Source organism: Lolium perenne, chromosome 7 (assembly GCF_019359855.2).
Source record: "Lolium perenne isolate Kyuss_39 chromosome 7, Kyuss_2.0, whole genome shotgun sequence".
Taxonomy (NCBI): Eukaryota; Viridiplantae; Streptophyta; class Magnoliopsida; order Poales; family Poaceae; genus Lolium; species Lolium perenne.
In genome coordinates this window covers 129,952,278-129,969,921 of record NC_067250.2, presented here as the reverse complement: position 1 = coordinate 129,969,921, position 17,644 = coordinate 129,952,278, and the positions used below count along the sequence as shown (strand labels likewise).

General features: G+C 44.4%; 1 protein-coding gene across 1 annotated transcript; it reads right to left on the bottom strand.

The window, feature by feature from the left end:
* Positions 1 to 4,598: 4,598 nt before the first annotated feature.
* LOC127318515 (uncharacterized) lies at positions 4,599 to 10,186 on the bottom strand. Its single transcript, XM_051348995.2, has 3 exons — positions 9,925 to 10,186; positions 5,450 to 8,565; positions 4,599 to 5,193 (listed from the first exon to the last, which is right to left on the bottom strand). Exons 2-3 carry the CDS (start codon positions 8,556 to 8,558, stop codon positions 4,784 to 4,786), a joined length of 3,519 nt encoding a protein of 1,172 aa, XP_051204955.1. The 5' UTR covers positions 8,559 to 8,565; positions 9,925 to 10,186; the 3' UTR covers positions 4,599 to 4,783.
* Between the last annotated feature and the right edge of the window lie 7,458 nt (positions 10,187 to 17,644).

Here is a 17,644-nt window from a genome sequence, read left to right as displayed (position 1 = left end):
TCCTTGGCGAAGACCTCTCTCAGGTTTGAAAGCATCAGACAAACTCCCATTGACCTTCACACGGTAGGAGACCGATTGCACACAATTCATAATCAGTTTTACCCACTGTGAGGTAAATCCCATCTTCTGCATCATTTTTTCCAAAAACAGCCACTCAACCCTGTCGTAGGCCTTGCTCATGTCGAGCTTGACAGCTACCAGCCCGTCCTTTCCGCCTTTCCTTCTATGCATATGATGGGTTATCTCATAAGCCAAGAGCACATTATCAGTAATCATGCGCCCAGGCACAAAGGCCGACTGTGTTGGTGAGATAATATCTGGTAGGAGTACCTTTAGGCGATTGGACAAGACCTTTGAGATAAGCTTGTATATGACATTGCATAGGCTGATTGGCCTGTACTCAGTAATTCTCTCTGGATTCTTTACTTTTGGTATCAACACGATGGTCGTCTCATTCCAGCCTTGCGGCATCTCCCCTCCATTCAGGACCGCCAGGACCTCGGCCTGGACTCTATCACCCAAGATGTGCCAGAATTTTTTGTAGAAAAGGGCCGGCATTCCATCTGGTCCTGGCGCTTTGAGGTCACCGATTGAATCCAGAGCCTTTCTGACCTCCTCCACTGTATACGGCGAGTTCAAATGATCATTCATTGCTGATGTTACCGACTGGGGAACGTACTGGAGGAGGTCCTCATTTACTTGCCCTGCAGAAGACAAGAACAAACTTTTGTAGAAATTAGTGATAAAAGGTCCTAGCTCTTCCTCCCTCTCCATTACTCCCCCTCCCTCCCTTCTCAGCTTCTTAATTCTGTTCACCTTCCTCCTCTCCGAAGCATGAGCGTGAAAGAAGCGCGTGTTCCGGTTCCCATTCTTGAGCCAGTTTGCTCGTGCTCTCTGCTGCCAAAAAATATTGTATTGATCCTCCAACCGGCTCAGTTTATATTTCAGGAGGTGCTCCTTATTGGTCAAAGTAGAAAATCCGGTAACCGTGACCGCCCTAAAACGAAGCTAACAGAACTACACTTCAAAACGGAGTCAGTTAGAAAATGGGTGAGATAGCTCAGTTGGTAAGAAATCGCATAGGACTCAAAACTTTTGAAAAACGATTGAAAAGATAACAAAAACATACATAAGATCAGCTATATTTAAAATAAGAAATTGCTTATTAAAACATTAATCTGCCATTGAATTCTAAAAGGTGGAACGAAGTGACACGACAATATTCTTTTGAGCGTATGTCGCTAAGCGAGTGAAGATCCCATCTATTATCTACTGCTGGGTTTAGTCGTTCAATAAAGGTTATAGGGCCTGTCCGTCCGGTGTACGTACCATCCTTAGGTCTACTACTTTCAAGTACGGGTTCGTTCAAAACGCAGTTTTCCGAGGCTATCGATTCGTACCTGCTACCGAAGGAGCTTTTGCTTGCTTTGATAGTACACGGTATACTTTCCAGATAGATACACGTTAAGGACATGAAAAAGATTTTTCTTTGGATTTGGACCTACAGTAGCCACTTGTAAGAGCTGGTTTTGAACCCACTGAGGTACGATCTACGATCAAAGTACCATGAATCTGCTTATAATCCACTTGACGGCCTACCAACCCAGACTTTCTAAGATCAAAAAACAACCTCGAATGGACATATTTCCTCCAAGGGAGGGAGAAAGCTCGGTAGTTGAAGAAGCAAGCAAAATAAATAATACATGAGATCAATAAAAATAGCTACACATGCCGGATGACCCACCGAAGGAGGTAGCGGAGAATGAGATAACAACATCGGGGTCGTGGAACTTAGAATCTTGCTTTAGGCACCTCCACTTTGAGTGTGAAATTTACTTCTTTGGAAGTACCTCACTCAAATGTCACAATGCTGGGATGGGCTATTGGTCCTCCCTTCTGGGCCTGCCTTCCAATCAAGCAGCAAACCAGGCTCGAGAAATACCAAACCCTATTTTTCTGTTAGTCAAATCCTGCTTCGCCCCAAGCAAAAGAAATTGCCCGGTCTTCGCCCTATGTACAAAACCGATGGAATCAGCTGAAGCAGTTGATATGACCCAAGTCTTGAACACCAGTCTGCACTTTAAGCAAATGAAACAATCTAAAGATAAAAGCCGGGTCCCTGTTCTTCTCTTTTCTCGAGAGAATTGGGTATTCGATTTCTCTTCAGAGCCGTTCGAGTCAGTGTTTTAAAAAGCATAGGGTAGGCCTCGACAGAGGGCCCCATTGCTATTAGTTCTAAATATCATTGCTATTAGTTCTAAATATGTAAATAGTAAGAATTCTCGCTACCCGTGTTCCCAATCCAATGAAAAAGTGGCTTTCCTGGTGGACGAAGTTTGGCTACCACCAGGTGATCCGTTACCTAGTGCCGATGTCGGATCTGGCAGCTCTGACCATAGACCGGTCTCTCCGTTAGCTTCATCCGATGGCTCTACTGGGGCTTCTCTCCCAGCCATCGCTCTTAAGCCTCCATTTAGTTATAAAAAGCGCCTTCTACTTGCACTCATGGGTGCTCAACTTGAATTGAAATCTGTGCGACATAAATAAAATAAGAAGTGGTTTTGTTTTGTTGCACCGGGCGGGTAGACCAATGGATAGCATATGTTGCCGCCATCCGTCTGCGGTGTCTGACATCTCGGCCCTCAACCAGCGTCCTCCACACTTGCGAGGGGCTTGTACCGAGCTGTGCATCAAGGAAATCCGCAGCAAGGAAGTACATTTAAGGATTATTGCACTAAGCGCCTCCGGGTTCTGTAGGATCCGCCATGCTTGCCTCGCAAGCAGAGATAAGTTGAACAGCTCGATGTCGCGAAACCCGAGACCACCGGAGTACTTTGGCGAGCACATTACCTCCCTGGAAACCGAGCTAGGCTTTCTGCTGCCATGATTCAACTCATGCTTTTCTTCTTCTGATCTGATCGGTGTAAATGCCCTAGAGGGCAACCCCATGTTCGATTCAATAAAGGGTGACGTACTGGGCTGGCCCGCTTTTGAGAAGCCTACTGATGTCCCAACTTATATAAAAAAAATGTATTCCAACGCCTGTATTTAGATAAGAAAAGCGAGGTTTTAATGGCTTGGAAGGGAATCTATCATCTGTCGGTCTAATGGGGGTTATAAGATGGATAATCTCACCAATGCTCTCTGACACATCATACCTGCTATCCAAAGACCCCACCTATAATGTCAAGATAGCTCTGTCAACCAACGTTGTTTTATAGATCCAACCTTACCAGATGGTATGGTGTTTCTCTTATCTTCTCTTGAATGGGTTACTTAACCCTAGCTATACAGGTGGGGCACAAGAGACGGTACCAAGAGCTGGAGAAGCACCTGGCCCTGTACCTGTGCTGATTGAGTTCGAGAGCACCGGTATTTATTGCATTAGGACTGGTCTTGCATTGCGAGAGCTTTTAGGAAGACGAGTAGCTCTCAAGTACGTTTCTGTTTCAGCCACTCCAAATGAGCGCGTTTCACCATGCTCCACCAACTGTTCCAAACTGGCATCCTTTCCTAAACTCAATGAACTAATTTCGAATTCTTCCCTGCCCTTAATGAATTGATCCGTTGGCGGCTATAGCGAGATCTGGGTCAGAGTCTATCTCCCCATCCCTCCGGCGAGGTAGCAATGAGCTATCAAACGCCAATGGAGGACAGATCCAGTTGTCCGTTTGTTTCAGCACCACAATCTTTGTTCGTTCCTACAGCATCTAAATCAGCACTGGTAGCGGTTCCAGATGCACTTTCAGGTGAAGTCACATCAGACGTTTTCGAGGATGTTCTTGCACATTGCTGGGGTATCGAAACCCGTGAAACCGGGGCTACTGCCATTACAATCTGATCGCCTTCCTTCTGTAGGCCTCCAGCTCCTTCTTTGCTCTTTTAATTCTATGTTTGAGCTCCCCCAACACTTCCCTATCCCACATCGCCAAGCTTCCACTAATCCTCCAACGGAAGGACGGCGCGTCGCCCACATGACATCACTGGGCACACGCCACAGCTCCTCGTCAGTGCCAGTACCTCAGAAGAAGTGTTGTCGAATTTAACGAAGGTAAATTTCAGCCCAAACATTATGCTACCGCAAAAGCCCATCAGGAATACTCCACGGCGGCCCGTGACGAAGGATTTTCACCTGCCGAGGCTGAGCGCGCGTGCCGAGGTGAAGCCCCGGCGTGTCAGGCAACCCATATCGCCGGCGTGTCGCGGCATTCCGGTGAGTCGGCGGCGGCGCCAGGCCAACGTGGGACGCGCGGCCGCAGATCGCTCGGTGCCTCATGCCTGGTTCGCCGCGCCGTGTTCCATTCCACCCTGAGTATGTACCACCGCCGCACTGATCCCGGGCACCGATTACAGGTAATTAAGGGCACAGATCATCAGATATTCAGATGTCTTCCTCGTTTAGCCGGCTGCTATACTCCGCGAGCCCATCGCCGGTACGCGGCCCTCTAGCTCCGGAAACTTTGTGAAAGCACCTCTCATGAATATTATGCCCTTCATTTTCAGATCGCTCTGTGGCCAAAAACACCTGATTGTCAGGCAGCATACATGAGATTCACCCGTCATCTGTCAGTTTCAGCTTTAGAGATAGAGATGTAAAGTAGACAAACAAATCAGCTTGCTCCATACAGCAGCTAAATGATTCCCAGGCATGCGCAGCTACACACAAATCATTTACTAGTTAGAAGTTACCACTACAGACTGATCCGCCTCGCAATCAACAACTACTGGCCTACTGCTAACTACACTAATCCAATCGACTGTACATTCTACATATCACACACTATTACGCACTTTCGCTAACGCTGCTGGACAGTCCGGACGAGCCGCTGGGGCCTGGTTTCACCTGCTTCGACGAAGGGACACTGGCAGACCTCACGTCAGTCAGCTCCTTCACTACATCGACCATGGTCGGCCGTCGGCTTGCCTCCTTCGCCGTGCATCTGAGAGCCAACGACAGGACCTTCTGCACTTCCTCCAATTCGACTGTGCTGAAGACTTCGTCCATGAGGGCTGGGTCGCAGACGACCCCGATTTGGTTGGTGCCATTCAGGGCGTGGGGTACCCAGCTCACAATGTCCATGTTGTCAGGGAACGAGCTATCCACCGCCATCTTTCTTGTTATCAGCTCCAGTACCACAACGCCGTAGCTGTACACGTCGGTCTGGGTACTGTTTCTGGTGGAAAATGCCAGCTCTGCAAGCAAACCACACAGCCCCATCAGATATCAATTCGTCGTCTGAATATCAAATCCACACATAGTTTCAAGAAGGTATACACAGCAGCAAGTATCAGTAATATAAACAGGAAGATGCAGGTATCTGATCAAAACAATGATATGTGGCTGCTTTCATGTAAAACAATAGCATGCATCAGGCTGCGCATGCTAATACATGGATTTTTTTCGACAAAGCTAATACATGAAAATGGAACTTGTTCGTATCATGCATACCTGGTGCCATATATCCAGTGGTGCCGACGATCCCAGTGGTCTGTGAAGCAGCAGAGGACTGATCCATGATCTTTGAAATGCCAAAATCTGAGATGCGTGGCACCATATCCTTGTTCAGCAATATATTGCTCGGCTTAATATCTCGATGAATGATTACGGGGACAGAGTCATGGTGAAGATATGCTAGACCATGGGCAGTTCCAAGAGCTATGTTATAGCGCGTACTCCAGTCCAAACTCGGCGTACGAGTCCGATGCAGAACATCATAAAGGCTACCATGTTCCATAAAATCATAGAGTATGAAACCACACTCTCCTCTCAGCCAAAATTCCTTCAGCTTTATCAAGTTCCTATGCCGAATTTTACCCAGTGTCTTCAGTTCTCTGATCATGCTTTTGTAAGAACTGCTGCGTGCAGAAACTACAAGCTTCTTTATAGCATATACTTCCCCTGCATCCATTGTTGCCTTGTACACAGTTCCATGGGCACCTGCACCTACGATGTACTTGTCATCAAAGTTTTCTGTCACTCTTATGACCTCACGGAACTTAGAAGAAGAGCCTTCAAGTAAATTACTGATTGCTTCCCCACCATCTTTTGTCTTTGAATCTCGAGTCTTAAGAAGGATACAACAGATTATAAGTACCACTACTGCTCCAATGAACAATGAACCAAGAACAATAAGAGCAACCTTGAATCGGCCGTGTACTCTGCTTTTCTTTGATCCCCCACAAGATTTCAAAACATTAGATCTCTTGCAAGAAAAATCACTGCCATTGCAAGAGATACATAGACCAGAATTTCCATTGAAGGAACTTCCTGCGGAATCCAGAAACTTAAGAAGATATTCTGGCACTGGTCCACTGAATCTATTATAGGAAACGTTCAAGGCCTGCAATAACTTAAGGCTTTCTAACGAGGCTAGACCTCCAGTGAGGTTATTAGCTGACAAATCCAAACTTTGCAGATCCACTAAATTTCCCAATAGAGTTGGAATATCACCCACCAGTCCATTCCCACTGAGATTCAACGCAATGCTCAATTTGATCAACTTTCCTAACGATGATGGTATACTACCTCCAAGTGAGTTACCACCAAGTTGCAGTTCAATAAGCATACCCAAATCCGAAAGAGAATCAGGTAAGCCTCCACTGAATTTATTCTCCTGCAACCGTAGTTGTGATAGTAACTTCAGGTTGCTTACTGTTGTGAGTGCCGGACCATTCAGAGAGTTGAAACTCAAATCCAGACGATACAGCTTGGAGCAACCAGAAATCTGCATTGGAAGTGTACCCTGTAGACTGTTTTGTGAGAGATCAAGTACTCCCAAATTCACCAAGTTTCCAATTTCAGGTGGTATTGGACCAACAAGCTTGTTTTCTGACCAGTTTATCATTGTAATATTTCTGCATTTGTTCAAGGTTTCTGGAATGCCTCCACTTAAGGAATTACGACTCAGATCCATATAGTCCAGGCTCATGCAGTTTTTAAAAGTTGGAATGGCCCCAGTAAGATGATTGTTTTCGAGAATAACTCGTTCCAAACCTGGGCAGTCTGTAACGCCAGATGGGATGCTACCATTGAGAAGATTAAACCCCAAGTCCAACACTCTCAGTCTTTTACCTGAACAAATGTATGGTGGTATTCCACCGGTGAAACTGTTATTGGTGAAATCAATTTGGCGTAAACGGCTATTCACACCCAAACCCGCTGGTATGACTCCGGAGAAGAAATTACCGAACAGTGTAATGTTCTGCAGGAGCTTTAGCTCGGCTAACACTGGAGGTAGCATCCCAGTAAATCCATTTCTGTAAATAAGGACACTTTGAAGCCACCGGATGCTCCAAATATCCTCAGGAAACTCCCCAGTGAGGCGATTGTCAAACAGAAAGAGCTTCTGCAATTTTCTCAGATTAGCCAGCTCTTTAGGAACACTACCCTCCAGCATGTTTGCATCTAACTCTAGCCACAGCAGCAACCGACAGTTACCAATCTCAGGAGGAATCGGGCCAGACAAGGAGTTTTGAGAAAGCAAAAGATAGGTGAGGTTGCTCAGTAAGCCGAGAGAAGCTGGAATGTGGCCGGAGAAACTATTGTTGACAACTGCAAGTTCAGTCATGCTACTACAATTCCCTAGCCATGCTGGAATTTCGCCCCTTAGCTGATTATTAAACGACAATATGAATTTATCCAACTTACAGTTCTCAAAATGAAAATCAATCTCTCCAGTTAAGCCATTTCCAGTGACATCTAGAACCTTCAGGCCACTGATAAGGCTCAAGGTTTTTGGAAGACTCCCGCTCAACTGATTATATAGTAGATAAAGCTCCTCCAACTTGGTACAGTTTCCAATTGAATCTGGCAGAACTCCAGATAATCCATTTCCATGCAACCATAAGCTTCTAAGACTTGCCATTTCACCAACTGACGAAGGGATGTGACCACTGAGATTATTCTGATGGAGGTACACGTACTGCAGAAACTGGTTCTTGAACAACCCTTCAGGTATTTCCCCATGGAGGGAGTTAGTGTACAAGGCGAGCGATGAGAGTTTCTTTAGGTTGCCAAGGGATTCTGGTATTTCGCCAGAAAGAGAGTTCTCGGAAAGATCCAATCGATCAAGCATGGTACAATTGCCCAATTCAGGAGGGATTTCCCCATGGAGGGAGTTAGTGTACAAGGCGAGCAATGAGAGTTTCTTTAGGTTGCCAAGGGATTCTGGTATTTCACCAGAAAGGGAGTTCTCGGAAAGATCCAATTTATCAAGCATGCTACAATTGCCCAATTCTGGAGGGATTGCACCTGATATGCTGTTATTTAGCAAAGTGAGGACTACTAGGTACTTTAATAGTCCTACTTGAGGTCCCAGTGAACCAGAAACTCCAGAAGATGATAGGTCAAGAGAAAACACATTAGTATTTCTATCGCATAGAACTCCATGCCATTCACATGGAGTTATATCGGAAGCATTCCAGCTGGAGCTTACGGAACTCGGCAATATGAGATTTTTGGACAGAGCAAGAAGAGCTAGACCGTCTGAATTTAAACTCCACGATGATGAAACCAAAGTGAACAAGAGCAAAAACCAATGCCACAGAACCAGACCCATTTGGTTCCTGCAAAAAGTTTGTACGGTGGTTAGCAGAAGTGATACCAAGAATTGTCTCACAAATACGCATCACGCCATGGGCATCACACAATCCCTAGTCAAGAGCAGTGGTCAAGAGTATATCATATAATATCGCAAATACATGATGGAGTCCATTCTAATGAGGGTTATTTTCTTCATTAAAAAAATCCTAGTCAGAGCTGTTTTTAACGGTTTCTGACTCTTTCTTGTCTTTTGAGTCTAAGCATGTTTTAGTGGTTGTGCAAAAGTATAATCCCACGAGATGCTGATGGATACTGCAATAAAAAATATGGTAATTTTTTACTGTAGAAATAAGACTAGAGAAGGGTGTGAAAACTGAAAGGTCCTTTTCTTTGACTGTAATTAATTTTTTAAAGTAAAAAGGTCGTACTTGATCTAACTCTAAGTGGCAGAGGCAAAAGGGAAAATGTACAACTCTCATTTTGGTGGTCCCGGTTATAACGACACAAATTAATCAGCCCTATGATAGCTGTGTAGTATATTCTGAATGGTAAGCACTAGAATTGGATAACAGACATGACTACTTCAACAAACATGGTATTTGTAGTATAGGCAGCACATGCGCGGAACATTCGGCAAAACTTCAACGATAAATTGAGAGAACATGTAAAGTCAGAGGACTATACACCACCAGTTAGAAAACTAATTCATTAGTTTAGGCACGCCAGATCGAGAAGCAAAACTCAGGACGCCAAAACCAGGTGCAGGGCCCATTTCAGAAAGCGCCCATAGGTCTAGTGCTCATCCACAGCGCATTTATTCCAGCGAAATCGCCCATGGCTCGTCCCAAAAGAAGAAAAACCGTGGCGAAGAGCCAAAGAGGGAATAGATATTTAGTGTTTTTTTTTTGCGGGCAAAAAGGGGCAGCTTTTCGCAGGTAAACAAAATCAGCATTGAGTCATTGAGCACCGAGTAACTAACTAGTGCAACTAGAGAGAGAGAGAGAGAGAGAGAGAGAGAGAGAGAGCACGGACGCTCTAATTCGACATCCCTCATGGCATTTCCGCCAAATGACGAGAAGTAGATCTCGTCTGCAGCCCTTGTTTCACTAATTTCTGCCCGAATAAGTGGATCGGAAGTATATCCCCGAGAAAGAAAGCTTATTTCAGTAGGCAAAGAAAGAAAACAAGCATCGGGCTTGCTCTCCCCCAGACTCCCCATGGACATTGCCGTGCAATCTGGCAGCAGATTATGAATAAAATGCAAGCAAACGATGTGAAAGAAAAGGACCCTGCAAAGATTTGAGGGCTCCGCGAACAGCCAGCCAAAAGACGCGGCGGTTCCTAACAGCAAGCACGGGGGAGCGAGGGTTGGAAGTGCTTACCTGCAGCGGCCGGCGTCCCGCGGAGGAGGCTCCTGTCCTGGGGAATGGAGACGAGCAGCGTGCTAATGGGCTGGAGCACCCATGGCGAGGGAGGCGGTGGCGCTGGAGAGGGAGGAGGGGCGGCCAAGTGCGAGTGGGGTGCCGGCCTTCTCTTCTCTACTAGTATAGCGGCGGGGTGGTAGTTGCCGGAGTGAGTGCAGGGGACAGAGACGTTCCCCACAGCCACATGCGGCAGTTCTCACACGGATTTGTGGGTTTGGACAATTGACTTCACGTTCCCACACGGGTGTATGTGTATGTGCGCGTAGATCGACCGGTAGAAGATGTCACGAACCGCGAGCGCGCGTTCACATTGGTTTATATGGTCGTCTCACACCACCGGCGGCTGAGGTTGCTTCTTCCTTAGAAAATGAGAATTTTAATGTACGGAGTAGATGATTCCACCATTTTTAATTGTAATATAAAATGAAAGAATGTATGCCCACTTGGGTAAGCACTCATGCGCATGACCTTAAAAAATACTTCCTGCTTACATCTAATATAAATAAATTCGTTGACTAGATCTAGAAAATAAACTGCCATTTTGTATGTGACCTAGTAGGATAGAGAATAACCATGTGCTAGGCAATTAGATTAGCTGACTAAGTGTAAGTGTGTGTATATATAGGAATGTTGTGGATATGCTAACTCACAGTCGTGTCTCAACTTCGGTAAGCCCGGGTATCACAGATGATGGTAGAGCCTATGGCCTAACCAGACGGCTTAGTTGCTGGAGAATCAAGATGGAGGAGTTTGGGAACCAGTTGGTTGAATCTGTGCCGACATAGATGGTAATAGTAGGTCGGATCCTTGACGCTCAAGGCAATATAATGTAACATAGTTTAAACACTTAGTCATATCCGGGTGGATCTCTGCCATGTAACCCTAGATTTGTGCGCATTTATAAGCTGGATCCTCGTAGTCCTTGGGGCATAACATAACTCATTGTAACCTCGCACTAGTTGCCTAATAATTTCAGACAAGCAGTAGTAGGGCCTTGCCACCATCATGAGGTTTCCAAAATTGGGTAACGCGTTTGTCCCCTTCTCGGTAACTCTTCGCCCCATGGCCTCCGCTCTCTCTCCCCTCCGTGAGGCACCCATCACATGAATATCATCAAATACGCAACGACAGTTGGTGCCCACTGTGGGGCCAGCGGCGTCGGGAGGGTGAATCCGGACGGGACCCGCCTTCACAGGCTTCGGCTACACCATCGCCATCGGACGCGTGCTCTACGCCGACAACGACGAGTGATGGGTTCTGGCTAAGGAGAACAGCGTTGTGGTGACCCAGCATACCACTGCATGGTGTAGTATGCAAGTCTGATACAACACCAATGAAACACCGTTCCACTAGTATTATATCGCTCAGAGTGGTACAACAGAAACATATGCGGGTCCAAGGCATGTCTATAGAATTACAACTCTGACTCTATTACATAAGATCAGCACAGCCTCCTACTTTACAATGAGGTAAATCTGCAAATAAACTCCAAAAGAACGACTCGTAGTCTAATCCTATCACGAACTCTATTTGTAGAGTATTTACCTAGCTATAGAGGCTAAGAATAGATTCTAGCTAAATAGGAGCTAGGTTGAGGAAGCTAGTTCCCTTCTATGGCTAAACTAGGTTTTCTCCTTGTTGGATGTGGTATCTGGCTCCTCTGACAGGGTCTTGTCTCTTGAAGTAGTTGTTGACTCCTCGGCCTTCGAGTTGCACTGTAGATCCTCCTTCGATGCCTCCATATCTAAGTAGGGGATTTAAGAGTGGGATGAGTACGAGCGTACTCAACAAGTTCATTATAGGAAAGAGGTGTTTAATGCACTAGCTACGGCATTAGACCAGAAAGTCTAATACCAATGCAAGTTTTCATAACCATTTCTTCAAAAGGTTGCTTTTATTCAGAAGAACTATGTCCGTCAGCCTTCACCGGTTTACTAGAACTTCATGGAGCTCCTTTCCGGCAGCGTTCGCAGTTCCATATCCCGGAACAGGGAGTGACAGGTCACGGTTCTTTACACTCTGCAGAGGTGTGTTGCTTACCCATAAGAGATCTTAACCTTGGTGCCAACCGAGTCATGTTCTCGTCCACACTTCCTTTGGTGTGAGGCCCGGTATAAGGTCTAGCCAATCATGTTCCTCCGCTACCTCGAACACCCACCCGTTGTTGCATGCCCCGACCCTGGGTCCACGCCGGTCCCATTATTCCTGTAGATTTCAAGGTGGACCCCAACCACGACGACTTGATCTTTGGGCTCTACCATACACTCCTACGCCGGTAGCTGCAACCCATCATAGACCGCATTACCGTGGGGAATTAGAATGGGATCCCCACCCTCCGGTTGTTCCGCAAGACACAACTGCTACGGCAAGCAATGCTTTACCGTGGGGAATTAGAATGGGATCCCCACCCTCCGGTTGTTCCGCCAGATACAACTGCTACGGTAAGCGCATCCGTTGATGAACGAGAGGTGGAAACACTTTTGACTACTCCGTCCCACTCCGGATCTTATGGTTAACACGGGTATTACGGCACAAGAATTACTGGCGACATTTGTTATTTAATCCTAGATGGATATAAACCCGTGCAATGGAACCTCCACCATATCAACAAAATCCATGGTTCCATTGCCCACCACATAGTCATATTCATAGTTATGAAAGTAGTGGTTTTGATTTTTATGCAATAGTGATAACCATAATACTTTGCAAGTAATTTTATAGAAATACTCAAATGACATGAGCAAGTGCAATAGTGATAACCATAATAGGGAATGAGCTCCCTCCGGCGACTGAGGGCCTCCGGGATCGATTCCTCTTGCACGGAGAGCTTGTCGACCATGGCGGTGCTAATGGTGGTCACGGAGAGGTCTGGGGAAGTCCCTACCGGCGGCGATGGTCGGAGTCCGACTCGGTGAGGGTTTCGGTTAGGGGGAAATTAGAGACGAGGAGGAAAGAACTCGAGCTAGGGCTCGTCGGGAGACTTTATACGGCGGCGGAGCGTGCCTCGTCACGACGCCGAGCGAGGAGGGCGTGCCAGCGCGAGGGAGAAGACGAGCACGTCTTCGTGCTGTCGACCATGCGCGGGGAAGAGGTTGAGGACGAGCTCCTCGTGTTGATATTTCACGAAGGGGTATTGGGCTGCTAGGTGGGTCGGTTCTGGGCTGCTGCTGGGCTTCCTTGCTGGGCTGGTGCGGCAGGTAAGGTCCAGGTAGGCCTTCTTCCCTTATTTCTTTTATTCATTTTCTGTTTTATTCCTTGATTTGAATTCTGGTTTTAATTCAAATTTTAATTGCAAGTTTCTTACTTTGTTATTTCCATTAAGTTGTATAGCAGTGATTGTTAAACCGTTCTTTCCTTTTGGAACAAGTATTTTATATTTGAATTATATTACATACTTGTGTTTTATTCAAAATAGCACATAGACATGATTTTGTATTTTTATTTTTATTTCATGTCTCACTTGTGAATCAATTTATTTAGATTGTTATAGTTGATGTTTTCAACTCAAATTATTTTAGAGGTTGTTAATAGGACTTGGCTTCTATTTGATGAGTGTTTGACTTACATGTGATGTTATGTGCGCACTAATTTATTAGGGCTTTTCTAATTTTCTATCATAACCCCCTTTTAAGTTTATTGCTATTGTTCCCTATATTTTAAGATTACCATGAAATGCCTAGAGTAAAATATTACTCTCTTCATGGTTTGATCTTGGTTATAAGAATAGGTGGTTGATTACCACACATGGTTTTCAATTGTGATTTTAAGCACTAGATGTTTCTGAGGTTTAATATGTGAAGCATAAGATTTCATTGATATGCCATTCCAGGGTTCTAATGATATTTCCATAATGGCCATGGGTTTGATTCTCAATTATGGTCTAGGTTTATATTGCAATCTCCATAGTGATACAATAGGTAGGGTTGAGATATAATTTTAATTTGTAGAAGTGAGATGGCATCATATTGTAATTGCTAGGGTTTAATCTCCCCTAAACAAAATATTATGGTTACTTGCTTAATTGTTTCTGTTCTCTTTTAATTACTAAGGACTTTGAGAATTGGTTTTATCTTATACCAATAGATCTCTATTATAACCTTAAGCTATTGTTAAAGTAACTAAAGTTGTTATAGTTCTTTTTATAGTTAACTTTGGTTATACGGATGAATGGTTTCTCACCTTATAAAGTATATAGTTTGACTCTAAGGTTTGCTTAGGTTCTTTAATTTATGAAATATAGATGTGGTAGGGTTCTACTTATGATCTCCAAGTGAATCACAAGTTAGGGTTGGGGTATAAGCTTAGGGTTTCTTACTAGTTACCTCCCTATGATTTCATGTGAAGAATAATATCTATTAATCACATAAATGTTAGTATTTTGATTATTCTCCTATTTCTCCAAATCATGGTCATGGCATTATCATGGACAACTTGTTCATAATATATCTACCTCCAGTTCTTAGGTTTTATGATCATCACTCAATTCGTAATGATCAAGGTTTGGCTTCCTAAGGTATCTCTTATTAGATGAGGTTCTCACTTCCATGATCAATCACTGTCTTGATCTACTAAGCATAATATCTCCCTTATAGTTTCTTGGGTGGACATGGCTATGGTTGTCTCTATAGATTATATCCCAGGAGAATACCTGAGATATTATGTTAGGGTTCTACTCAACAATGATGATATGATCATCTGGTTATAAGAATAGTACTCTCCCTCAAATCCAGGTGCTGCCTCAACTATCTTGAGTGTAACACCAGATCTTGAGCTCTCTTATATAGGAATGGATTATTCTAGGGTTTATGGTGTACTCACAAGATCTCAATAGGTATCTAGTCTAAAACTCCACTTGGGTATCTTGGTTAAATTAACCTCCTCCTTACTCTATCAATTCATGGATATGATATTATTCCATGTGATATTAGATTATCTCACCACTCCAAGGGAAATGGTTTACAACCTAATACTTTAGTTCAAAGGTTGTCCTTTGCTCTTAAATAGGTAAAGCTAAGAGTGGTATGAATGGTCTCTCTCATTTGGAAGGACTTCAATACTAACCTAAGGTTAGGCTCCATAGATAATGATGTAGTCACCAATATCTATGGTTAACATAAATGGGTTCTCTCTCTAGGGAAGGTCTTGAATAATATCCTAGGGTTCCTCTTAAAGATGATGATTTAAATACTTGGATGTATATCCAAGGTTTAACTCAGGGTTTGTTAATGCTTCTCTAATAATTATAAGGGAACTCTCACCTCTCTAGGTTTGATGCTTAATAATTTGGAATAGAGAAGAATATATACTTCTAGAGTTGATCTCCTTGTCTTGTTTCCAAGATTGGAATATAATGAATACCATAAGGTTCATGGTAGGTTCAAGGATTAGTTTAAGACATGGAAAAGATAAGTCAAGAATGGTTTCTCCATTTTATTCTTACTTGGTTTGTAATTGAACAGATGTTCTTATGTTATGGCAATGGTTACCATATTATGATCTGTTATAAGATCAAGTAATGGATCATTGATTGAAGTGTTGCTGTGTTAGTTTTAATTCCATTTGATCTAACCCCTTAGATCAAATCATCTCTTCCCAAAACAAAGTTTTAGCAAAGTCACATTGAGGTTTAAAACGCTTGACTTGATTAGCTACTTCAATTCCACCAAGGTCAAGTGAAACTTCAGTTACTGTGACTGTTTTACTTTAAAGCGCGAAAATTCCCCAGATTTTCTATGCATGAATGCAATGCATACATCTAGTTCCTCTATTTCTGTAACCCCATTACCTGGGATATTACAAGCGTCCACTTTTCCATCATCCTAATCTATGGAATGCACATCTTCATTGGCGAGACTAGCTATTCCACTAGATTGGCCAGAGCAAGCCCCGCACAACCGTCGTTGAGCTAGATACATTAGCGGGAGATCGATCTGAGCAGGGTCTGCCAATGGCTGGATCCACCCTAGGTCTGGAAAACTCAAGGCCCGCCTAACCCGTCCTTGTACTGGATATGTCATTTCAAGACCAATGCAGATCCACTTGGGTCACCCAGCTGTTAGAGAAGCAAAGGTGTCACTTCGTCCACTTCATTGGCTGTATCTACATCCAGATCTGCGGCCCACGGGGATGACGGAAACGATGAGTCCATACTGGATGCTCTTGATGGTGAAATTTCATCCATGAACTCGGAGGAGTACGAGGTAGCCATGAAGGAGTACGATGAAGAGCTCACGGCAGTTGGTAAACCACCCGCTGCCCAAGAGGTCTTCACGACCATGACGAAACTGGTCGGAGATGGTAACAACGCCAATTAGAGTAATCTGGAGCGGAACCCGCGGTAGCGAAGGAAGACGTCCGATGCCCACAAGTATAAGAAATCCCTGAAATCTTCGATGGGAAGTACTACCCAAATGTATAGTTCGACTCAAGGGAAACACAAGAATACCAATAAGACCTTAGCAATTGAGACGTCACTCTCAATCACACATGTATATCAATAAACTCACAAAGCAAGTGGTGATTTTATAGCAGTTGATTCAAAGAAGTAAAAGAAGACAGTAAATGAAAGCAGGAGATTTCCAGTTTTCACCGGAAGTAGTAATGTGAAACTTACAGTGGCTAAAAGCGTAGGCATGAGGCAGCATTGGCTAAAAGTCTAGTGTGCAAGTAATGTGACACACACGACTAAGTTTGAGGGCAGCACCTTGCCTTTCGTTGTGCCTTTGTTGAATCACAGACCAATGCAGAAGTGAAGAAACACACAAAGCATCATACATTGGCACACACGGCAGGCATAGGGAGTGACCACAAACTAAGTGTATTGTGCAAGGACTGTGGCACACATGAATAAGTTTGAGGCCACCAACTAGCCTTCCATGGTGCCATATTTGAATCATTGACTAACACAAAAGAGGCCTCATACATTTGGTCACACGGCAGGCGAAGGGACTATCCCCAAACTAAGTCTAATGTGTAGGGAAACTGGCACACACGACTAAGTTTGAAGGCAACACCTTGCCTTCCATTGGGCCATTGTTCAATCATTGGCCAATGCACTAGACAAACAAAAAGAGGCCTCATATATAGAATCACACAGCAGGCAAAAGGACTGCCCACAAACTAAGTCTAGTGTGCAAGTCGTACGGCACACATGACTAAGTTTGAGGGCAGCACCCCTGCCTTCCGTTGTGCTATTGTTGAATCACTGGCCAATGCACTAGACAAACCAAAAGGAGGCCTCATATATTGGATCACACGACAGGCAGAGGGACTGAGCATAAACTAAGTCTATTGTGCAACGAATATCACTACAAGAAATCTGCCATAATATGACGTTTTTTTATGACTGGAAATCAAAATGTCATAGCTTTATGACGTTCCTAGCTTTGACCGTCCTTGGCCACTCGGGGGGGGGGGGGGGGGGCAAAACCCTAGAAAATCGTGATGTTATTGGGCAAAAACGTCATTAGCAAAATTAAGTGGCCTACGACGTTTTTCCACTGCCGATTGTGACAAATCAACAACGTCATTAGCATGCCAAAAAAAATTAGCCAATCAGAAGACATGAAACAACCTACCAAGGATCAGCTCCAAACTTGAATCTCAACCGTCCGAAGCATCCAACGCACCAAACCATGCGCGGGATTTTCCCATTGGCTCCTAAAAATTTTGGGTCACG

Coding starts and splice junctions, on each gene's coding strand:
- LOC127318515 (XM_051348995.2), bottom strand. CDS start 8,558: ATGGGTCTGGTTCTGTGGCATTGGTTTTTGCTCTTGTTCACTTTGGTT. Junction 5,194..5,449: donor CACTGGATATATGGCACCAG/GTATGCATGATA, acceptor GTTTGCTTGCAG/AGCTGGCATTTTCCACCAGA.